This window comes from Cricetulus griseus (genome assembly GCF_003668045.3).
Source record: "Cricetulus griseus strain 17A/GY chromosome 1 unlocalized genomic scaffold, alternate assembly CriGri-PICRH-1.0 chr1_0, whole genome shotgun sequence".
Taxonomy (NCBI): domain Eukaryota; kingdom Metazoa; phylum Chordata; class Mammalia; order Rodentia; family Cricetidae; genus Cricetulus; species Cricetulus griseus.
Window position 1 is genome coordinate 202,815,205 of NW_023276806.1, and position 10,918 is coordinate 202,826,122.

The 10,918-nt window shown below is 37.9% G+C and overlaps 1 protein-coding gene across 4 annotated transcripts in view; it reads right to left on the reverse strand.

Moving 5' to 3' along the window:
- Nucleotides 1–1,513: 1,513 nt before the first annotated feature.
- The window catches only part of Asb15 (ankyrin repeat and SOCS box containing 15), a 47,720-nt gene continuing 38,315 nt past the window's right edge, over nucleotides 1,514–10,918 (reverse strand). For 3 of the 4 annotated variants that reach the window (XM_027390004.2, XM_027390006.2, XM_027390002.2), the window contains 4 exons: nucleotides 10,229–10,400; nucleotides 8,125–8,695; nucleotides 7,202–7,355; nucleotides 1,514–3,907 (listed from right to left, as the gene is read on the reverse strand). In XM_027390004.2, coding sequence (XP_027245805.1) covers nucleotides 3,735–3,907; nucleotides 7,202–7,355; nucleotides 8,125–8,695; nucleotides 10,229–10,400 — 1,070 coding nt within the window. In that variant the 3' untranslated portion in view covers nucleotides 1,514–3,734. Of the gene's footprint in view, nucleotides 3,908–6,542; nucleotides 7,047–7,201; nucleotides 7,356–8,124; nucleotides 8,696–10,228; nucleotides 10,401–10,918 lie in introns of those variants that run through there. The other variant, XM_027390003.2, reaches the window with a different exon arrangement.

Consider the following 10,918-nt stretch of genomic DNA (forward strand, 5'->3'; position numbering starts at 1 on the left):
TATTATATACATGTACTGGTTAGTTTTGGTAAACTTGGCATAAACTAGAGTCATTTTGGAAAAGGAACTCTCAATTGAGAAAATGTCTCGATAAAATTAGCCTATAGGCAAGTCTGTTAGTCATTTTCTTGATTATAGATTGATCTGGATTATAGACCAATTTTGGGTGGTGCTCTCCCCGCCCCCCACCCTGTAAGTGGTCCTCTATGACATAGAATGCAGGCTGAGCAATCCATGGAGAGCAAGCCAGTAAAGGGCACTCTTCCATGGCTTCTGCATCAGTTCCTGCCTCACTTCCCTGGATGATGGGCTACAGGTTACAAGAAAATAAACCATTTCCTCCTGAAGTTGCTTTTGGTCATAGTGTTTTATCACAGCAGTTAAACATTAACTAAGGCAATATGGCATTGCAGCAGTATGATATTTAGAATGTATATTTGTACATAAGTGTTACATTAAGTGCACATGTATCACACACGGGTACTGTAGTGCATATGTATATACACATGTAATGTTAATTTTTAAATGAATTAACTTGAAGCAGATGTAATTTTAATATATCCTAAATAATTATGATTAGGGAAATAGGTGCATACTGAAGAATAATGGGACTTAAAACCCAAATTTGTATAGGAATATCTAGCAAAAGGTACTATTAAAAAGATTGATTATTTTCTCTGTCATGACTCTCTTGTATTTTTCATGCTGTCTGATGCATATATTGATTTTTTAAAAGCCTGCATTGAATGGAGTGTTGCATATTTAAACAACTGTTTCCTCATCTTTTGCATTGTCTTTCTTTTGTCTGGAAATATGTCATGTAATCAGATTAAATGATTAAGCCATAGCCAAGAAGAACAAGGTTTCAATGTGACTGTTGAACATGTTTAACTAGAAATGCAAGTTTGATTTGACTGCAGCCTATAGAAAAATTAACCCACAACTCATTCTGGCTGAGAGATCATGTCCACTCTTTCCCACCCAGGTTCTCTGAATGAGACTAAACAAGAGCTCCAGTGACTAAAACAGCCACAAGCAGCTTGGCAGCATGGGAAACTGGCATCCAAACCCCATCTTGTCAGTGAACAGTGGGGACATTGGCACCACTGTAGAATACTTGGCTTCTTGGCCTGACTGTGGGGGAGCAGCTGTTGCGCTCGTCCATATAAAGTGACACAGGAGAGTATACACAGTTAGAGAGGAATTTATTCCTCTTCCCATCTAGCTCTCTCAAAAACAAAAACATTGTTGGAAAGGCCCAAATTGTAATGAGTTTCTGAGACAGTATCATTTCTAGCTCCTAAGAAAAATTTGTCCCTTTAAAAAGTCAAGACAATAACCTTTAAAACCTTTACCATGTGCATCCTGTTCATATCTTTATATCCAAGTAGTTCGTGTGCTTATTTACCCCAAACATGTTTAATATTCAAAATATCAAACAGCAGACTTAACAGTTTCAGCTCTATTTTTCATTTATTTAGAGCAGTATTTATAAGAATAAATTTTAAGCACAATGAAGAAAGAAACACAAGAATTATGAAATCTTGTACATGAAACATCACAGTTCAAAGTAAATACATTGTTATAATTTATATTTAAATACTCAAGAAAATAAAATACATTAGAACCATAAACCCTAACTATACAGGTTTCTTTCCAAACTTATTTTTTCAAAGATGACTGAAGGCAAGTGCAATTCAGAAAATTTACAAACTACTGGGATGTTACTACCAAGAGAATATTCACTCTTATGATAAAATAAATGTTAAAAATACTCTATTAAAATGTAAGACTAATTAATTTAAGTAATTATAAGACTTAGTTCACATACCAAGTCAGAAATTCAAACCTATCATTTCACCATGAAGTCACTGATTGTTTTTTGTCTCGTTCTTGTGTAACATTCATATTCTAAGGAATGAGCTTGGCTCTGAGCACACACTGGGAAATAAAGCAGACATGATCCTGCCCTCATGGAGCTTCCAGTCTAGTGTGACAAAAACTACCACAGTACCATGTGAGCAGCTCTAGGCAGGGGCCTCCATTCCAGAGGAAGCAAAAGCTGAGCCAAGATCTGCAGTGTTGGGGTCAGTTAATCAGTGGGAGAGGGGCAAAAGGGAGAAGAAAAAAGAAAGCTTCAACTAGAGGGTGATGGAGACTTAAAGGTCCTAAATTGGACGGGAACCACTGACTTGTGGACCAGAGTGAAGTTTCGCATGTCAGTGAGGAGATGAGAACAGTACCGTCAGTCTTGTCAAAGCTAATGTCAATCCATTTTAACAGCTGAGCTGACCATCATCTTGTTTTCTGGCATTCTAAGAAATAACCCCCTTTAAAAACGAAATGGTGATAATAGATGTCATACTTAAAAAAAAAAGGACCTTATTTTTATTAATAAAACAAACCTCTGGTCTTATAAGACCTGGCAATCAATATAGAAGACAAATAACAATGATACTGCTAAGGGGGTGGGGTGGGGGAGTGCAGCCAGGCTAAAGAGGAAAGAGATAGTTAAAGCATGGAGGCCATGTTAGAACTCAGGATGTATATCACACAATAGTGGGAGGGATCTTCTTTAAGGGAATGAGCTATGTTTAAGTCTCTGAAAGATCATTCTGGAATGCGGCGTGCAGTAGACTCTGTGAGGGATAAAGGCAGGCCAGCCAGATAAGCAGCGCTGTGTTGTCTCAGGAAAAGGAAGATTGCAGTCAGATGTAGAGTGGTATTTATGGGACTGACTAGGAAATGGCGGCTTTACGAGAGAGAAACTTCTGGCATTTGGTGAGCTGGCATGCTGGGTGAGAGTCGGGTGGTGATGGTAAAGACGGACACAAAATCTTTTTCATTTGGAAACCGAATTGATTGTGCTAATTATTGAACTGCCGAATGTGAAGAGAAAAGCGTTTCATGAAGGAAGGATTTGAGGACGCCTTGAATTGAAGATATCTTTGTGTTTAGATGTCTGGTAGGTCTGAAGCACAGGAGACTAAAGGTTGAGCTTCACCTGTAAATGCTATAGCCCCCAGCAATGTGATCACAACATGTAGGTGAATGGCGTTTCCCAGAGAACACAGCATGACCCAAAAGGACAGAGGACATGACTAGAGGACTGCAGAAAGAGGAACAGCACAAAGAAGCAGAGACCCAGGCTGGGCAGGAGGGCTGAGAGGGTGAACAGCGAGACATCCATATGACGAAAACCAAGGAAGGTACAGGAAATGGAGTTAGATGCTGCAAGAATCAACAGGAAGAGGGAGTGAGAGTGAAAGTTGTTTTTCAAATTTAGCATCAAGGAAGTTGTTAGGGACCATGAGCTGAGTAGTAGAGGGCTCAGGGGAAGCCAGATTACAGAGGGAATCTGCAAGTCCATGGGTGCTTTTCTGGAACAGCGATTCTGACAATAGAACCGGGCAGCAGCTGGCACATACATGCAGGGGTTTGAGAAAGTGGTTATTTGCCGGTTAGCCTAGACCCTCAATCACTGACATCCAGTTGAGAGGGAGAATTTGAAGACTTGTAACAACTGAAGACAATCAATAGAAATTCAAATGCAGGATATTGCTTATCTTAGGAACCTAAAATTCTTTAGGAGTATCCTTGTTCTTCCCATAGGGACCGGACACAACTACAAAATTCTCAGTGGATTTAGACACACTTAAGAATATAAAAGATTTCAATGACTTCTCTAGGGGAGTCACATTTTAAAATACTTTTAAGAATCACATTTTAAAATATCATTTTAGCTTTAGCTGTTGTTCATAGAGATCATATTCTTTAAATAGTAAGTATCTTCGAATCGCTGCTGGGAGAGGGAGTTTCTCCATGGAGGCTGGCTGGCAGAGTCGCTGGAGTCCCATAAGTCTGCGGATTTTTAACCGGCACAGATGCCTTAGTGAGCAGGGATTCTCTAAAAGAAATGGGAAAACAAGCAGGAAATTCAGAAGTTCATTGAAGATACAGATTGTTTCAGAGTAGCATGAGGAATGTTGTTTGGAAGACACACATAGCAGCAGCTGATGGTTTTGACCTCAATTTGCATTTCAATTAAGTACTCTAGCCCTTTTCTCATGATTTGAGCTCCATGAGGACTGGAGTTGCATCTGCATCTGTGCCAGGAGCCAAGCCTGGCGCCCGATGGGTGTCCAACTACAGTTTGTTAACAAACAGATTTGATTTTAAAAAGCAAATGGTCACATATTTCTCCTTTTTTTAAAAAATAACTAAATATTATACAGACATATTTCTTTACTTCCTCTAGTTTCTATTAAGTCTTTCTGATGAATAATGATCAGTAAAACATCACTAGATGGCTTCATAAATCATTCACAAATCAATCAGAGGCTTGTTCCCGGTGTCTGCTACATACCAGACACTAACAGTTATGTATCTGCAGATATGTAAATATATTTCTTAAAAATCCTACTTTATATTAGAATTAAACACTGATGTTTTGTACTGACAAAAAGAACCACTGAAGAGGCAGCTTTACAAGTACACATGTAAATGTTGGCCCTGGACCCAGTCAGCTGAGATTAAGATCCCACCTATGTTATTTTGTGTGACCTTGCACAAGAGGCTTAACCAATATCACTATTATTCTCACTTATGTAAGGTGGACAACAATAGTCCCTCCTTCACAGGATTGCCCGAGGCTAAATAGTTCATATAAACAACTAGAAAAATCCTTGATACACTGCACCATAACATTCGATAAACGTTATGGGAGAGGGGAGAAAGCTCGGTTGGTAATATATTTGCTGTGCGAGCATAGAGACTTGAGTGTTATCCCTGGAAGCAATGGAAACCTTCAGACATGGTGGTACATGCTTGTAATCACAATGCTAGGGAGGCAGTAACAGGTAGATCCTTGAAGCTCACTGGCCAGCCAGCCTACCTAGTCAGAAAGGCTTGGGGGAATGACATCTGATGCTGAGATGTCTGGCCTACATATGCACATACATGTGCCCTTCGTGTGGGTACACACACAAACACAACAAAAAGAAACGTTAGGGGTCATTCACTTCAGTGATGAAAGTGATCCCATTTTTGTTAGATTTGACTGTTAAATTTTAAATTACATTCTTTTAATATTAAAACAAAGTTAGCCTTAGTGGCATGTGCCTATAATCTCAGCATTTGATGGCCAAGGCAGGAAGGTCACAGGTTTGAGGCCAGCCTGGGAGACAGATAGACAGATAGATAGATAGATAGATAGATAGATAGACAGACAGACAGACAGACAGACAGATAGATGCATAGCAAAACCCATCTCAAAAATAGATTAGGACATTTTCTAAAAACTTGAGGCAAAAAATATTATCATCAAAATAGGCATCCTCCCACATTTTAATAAAATAGCAATTTTATTTTGTTCCTTAACAAACCAACCACCTTTCTATAGCTGAAGGAACTCTGACATCCAGTGGTTTACCAGGCTCACAGCAACCAGCCGACTAGCTGCTTGCAGAAATAAACTATTGAAATAACAGAAAAGCATCTGGGCTTCACTCTTACCTGGAATATCTTTCTAAAATCATCACAATTTAGAATTCATTTGCAGTAAAAACACATGGACCATTAATTCTCATTTCCTAGTAAAATCTGTGCTCCTTTGTTGTTCCCCAGGCCAAAAACTTTGGGAAATTAATTTATGCTTTAGTGGTGTTTTGTTTTTAAATAGCCAAACTATTTAAACCTTTTGGATTTGAAGTTTTTAAATATGAGACTACCTACAGAAATGCATAGTTTCATAAATTATAAGTATCAAGTAGGTGAGCATCTTTGACTACATCTGAGGTCATGAAATAGAACTTTGTCAGCCCTAGAGGATGCTTGCACAGCCTTGCCAACCTGCTTCCTTCCTTCTCCTCCAAGCCACCACAATTCTCATTTGTACAACAATCACCCCTTTTTGAAGTTTTGTCATCTAAGTGATCTGTCCCCACACTAATTATAGGATGGATTAAAAACCTTGACATTCCTGCCTTGGCCTTCAAATACTGGGATTACAGGCATATGCCACCAAGGATAAATTTGTTTTCATATTAAAAGAATGTAATTTGAAATTTTATAATCAAATAACACAAAAAATGGAATCACTTTTATCGCTGAAGTGAATAACCACTACTACTTCTTTCTGTTGTGCTTGTGTGCGTATGCTTATGTGAGTGTTGACGTGCACATGAATGTGTGTGTGCATATGTAGGTCAGAAGTTTTAGCATCAGATGTCATTCCTCCAGGGCTTTCCTATAGCTGGAGGATTCAAAAATTATTCAGTATCCTTTAAATATCTTTTTATCTTCAAGCTCTTTTTCTATCCACTTTTTATCATGTCACTTAATCATTGAAGAACCAAATGCCTATGTTTTCCCACAGCTGGTATGTATTGCCATGATGTAGCTCCATGTCCCATTGTCTCCTCCAGTTTTTGAAAAGTGGTAGCTGGATCCACAGATTGACCATTCTTATATTTGATCTCTTTATCAAATGATTGTCTCTTGTCTGGGACCTCTATAATATGATACCGACAATAGCCAAGGTGTAACAAACACATCCGTTTATTTATTCAGGGTATAAAATGATAGCTATTAAATTTTCATTTATTATTTGAGACATTTTCATGAAGAGCTTTTGCTCATTTTGGTTGCCTGAGGCATGTATACTATAAATCAGGCCAAAAACAAAAATGGCTTAAGTGTTTAAGTGTTTTTTAAAAAAAATGTCAAGGTAATTGATTTTCTATAACTCCTTTGAAATGATCATTTTTGAATTTTACATTTTCAAATATTTAGACATTTTGGACATATTTATGTTACACATTGAAACTACTGTGTTTTTGAAACTTTAATGGTCCTCTTTGGCCACTGAGAGTTTCTTCAAGTTGGTGCATGGACTCTTCTGAGCCCATTCTGGTAGTCGCTGAGTTTCTTGGCTGCTTGGGGTCAGCAGATGCTCCAGGTTCATTCTGATGCATTTCCTTCCTCAGACCGGGAACCATCATCATTTATTATTTCTTTTGCGGGCATTGGCATTTCTACACAAAATTCTGTGTGAGAGGGATACTCAGAACTACTAAGGTCATTGCAAATTGTAAGCTTTCCTAAGGCTAGAAAAAAACACTTAGAATCACATTCACAACCACACATACACACAATGAACAAATAGATACAAATTTAAAGTAAAAGAAACATTTGCTTTTACCTATTATTTGCCGGATTTCTGGCCATTCTCTCTGTACTTCTAGCACAGACTTCAGTTTAGCACACAGAGGGACATAGTCCATGTAATCTATGAGTATCCGGACAATGCTGCCCACCAGGTGCTTCATCCATGGGACTGTAATAAACTCACAGAACTGAGAAAATTGATAACAGTTAATTTAGTGATACTTTTAGTATGCCATACACATAAGCAGTATTGCTATGAAAAGTTATTCTTCATCTTTTTACAGCAAAGAAAATATTCCTGCTTATGATGACCAAAAATGAAAAGGTGATACCATGATTATTTCTTTGAACTAAAGAACTAAATGCATATTCATGATTCTCTTTGGATCAAAGTGAACATGACATGGAAGATCCAAGCTTTTCCCCTCTAGCCCCAGTATCCCACCAATTAGACACAAGTGAATAACTGCATATACTTTCAAACTGTTTGACACACTATTTCCAATCCAAGAAAAGAGACAGCCTTTTTTCTTGGCCCAATTTTGCTTATTTGTCTATAATAAGAAGAACCATTTAAATTAAAATAGATTTTTCTTTGCTTGTAACATCCTTAAGTGACTAAAATTTTATGATTTAAACTGTAGTTCATATATATTTACTTAGAACATGGAACGCCTTCCAGAATTGGTTATATATTGGGCTATCTAACAAGGCTTAATTCCTCTAATACCAAAGTCATCAATGATATTTAATACCACAGTGGTATATATCTAGGAATCAGGAACAGGAAGAAATGTGGAAGTTTAAAAATAAATAAAAATTAAGCAACATACTCTTGATCAACTTTGGGGGAGTCAATAAGCAAATCAAAAGGGTTAAAAGACCAAAACTTGAAGATTCTTGAGACAAATATGAGTTAGGATACCAACCCCAAATGAAGGAAAAGATGCAACTCACCGGGTTATCTTTTATTATACAAGATGTCCATCCTGGCAGTACCTCCTCCTCTATCTCTGACCATACAAATGAGTTTCCAAAGATGTCTCCATGCATGCAGTCAAAGCACAGTTCCACTTGGTAGCCATTATTCAGCAGGAGCCTAAGCATAACCTCATCATTTAGGGCGTACTGGATGGCACTGGGAAAACGAGTATCATTCACATGCATAAAATAACAGTTGACGTTGGCTCCATAGGAGAGAAGCAGCCGGACAATTTCATGGCTATTGGCCCTCACCGCCACAAGTAGACAGTTGAGGGGATCTAGGTTGGGGTCTGCACCTGCAGCCAGAAGGACTTCTGTGCAGTGGATGTCATTGTTAGAGACAGCAAAATAAAGTGCAGTCTTTCTCTGGTCGTCATAGCTCTGGGAAATGTGGTCAGCAAGCAGGGCATTGACATCAAACCCGTTATCAATGAGCAGTTCCAGGCACTGAGTATTTTGTCCATCTGCTGCTGAGTGAACTGGAGTTAGGCCACTTTTCCGGATTGCATGTTTGGATGTTACTGGGATGAGATATTTCAGAGCACTAGAGCAAAGAAGCAACTCTTTAAATAAACCCATTGCATAGAGAAAATCAAATTATTAAATAAAACTTTCTCATTAGATAAGTGAATTCAGTTAGTTTAGTTTTCCATATTTCCTCTATATAAATCTGTACGGACTTGTTTTAGCCTTTGCAAATCAAGATACTCCTGTTTAATGTAATTTAGTTGCGTTTTAATTTAGTTCACTATCCTAAAAACTCCCAAGGAACATTCAGGTTTGGTTCTAGGTTTGAGTCCTCAGGACGCTCTCCACTTTACAATTATGTCTCTGAACATTAAAGTTTGTATAATCAATAGGTGTGATTGCAAAAATGCCAAAAAGAGTAAGCTCCTCCGATGGCACAGAAACACACTGCATATTCCTGACCAATAGAAACAATGCAGTCTTGGCAAATGATCTTGGACAGCATAAACACAACCCTTTCATTTCAAGATGAACAAAATGAAGGCTTAAGAGGGAGCATGACTCGTCCAAGGTCATACATTCCATTTGAAAGGAAGGGATAGCATTTTAATCATTTGATTCTTATTCTTTCTTTTTCATCGATTCCTAAGCCATCTATTAATATTGCCCATGTATTTCTTGTCTCCTATGCAGCTCACAAGTCTCAGTGAAAAGAAGAATCTTTAGCATTTGATCAAACTTGCATCCATCCAGATGAAATAACTGGCCATAGCTCATGTTTCTAAATACATGTGATGAATGCTTGTGAATTTCACACTTCACTAACCATCGAGACATTTGTGAGAGCCACAAGCAAGGATAACTTGATCTCCTGTGCCTAATTCAGAGCTATCATGTGTGAATTTATGAACACTGGGAGTAAATCCAGGTAAACTTTAACAACATGTCACTTCGCATCAATTATGTGTCATTGGCCCCTTAACTTTGCCAGTGTGGCCACCAGATATAATAAAGCCTAGCTACTTCAAAGTTTTTGAACTTATAAGATATTGTTAATTTTTTAAAACCATCATCTCTTGGTGGATAGTTTAATATTGTGATTCCAGACTTCTATTACTATGCTGGTTATGACATATTTTATGGTTGAAAAGTCCACTCAACTGTTTATGTGGGGAAAAGAAATTAAATTTATAATGAATCTTTTCTATCCAATAGTATATTTGCCATTATGGTATTATGTACATATGACAACGCTAAGAAATAACTAGAATAAAACACAGTATTGTTACAAAGTCTAATGCTCAGTCAATGGTGAAATATTTAGAAACTTTATAGCCATTTGTTGAAGCATTCTTTTAACACAGACATTCTTGCCAGTTGGTGAAGATTTCTCTCTCTACAAGGAATTCTTTTTATTAAAAGAATTGTATAAATTCATTCTGTGGAAATCAAGACTATAACATGAAAGAGGAAAAGCTGCCAAATCATTTCTAAGCATTGGAATACAAAATGTGTGAATATTTCTCTTTGAGACTTGGGGAGTATCATATATTGTGAGATTGTACTGTATACACACAACTTAGAGTGATCACCTCAATATCTTACTCACAGATAATGTCCCTCATAGGCAGCTCGGTGTATTGGAAGATGTCCCGCTCTGTTAGGCACGTTGCCGCTTCCTCCATATTCCAGCAGGAGGGAAATACAGTCAGGGTTTCCTCCCCCTGCTGCCTCGAATAACACAGATGCCCCATCATCCGCCAAAGCAAACACATCACCACCTGGCGGTGTAAAGCATGAGGCTTAGATGGCTGAGTAGTGTTAAGTTAGTCTGTTAAGGTCATCTGTCATCTTCCTTTCTGGTTAAAGCTTAACAATATAGACTTTTGACCATCTATGTTTGTTGTTTGTTGGTTTTGTTGTTGTTGTTGTTTTTAATAGTTTCAATAACAGCTGGGCAACATGTTTCATTTTATTAAACATTCAGGGATAGGGAGTCACAAAGACAAGATTGAAAACAGGTCAGTTGCCACTATGGATGCTTCCAGAATTATGATCATGAGACTTTAATTTGGTGACAATAGGTAGCACTCTGTTAATCCAACAAATATTTATGGATAGCTATGAGGTACAAACACTGTGTGTGGCCCTAAGCTGATTTAGCCTGACTAAAGGAGCTTAAAGAGCAAATGAAGATGTAACTAGAGGACATACAGTGTATGATGCTGGAATGACAGCTTTGATAGGATCACAATGGAAGGGAAGAGAGCCCCCTTTGATTGTGGATCTGCTGCTTATT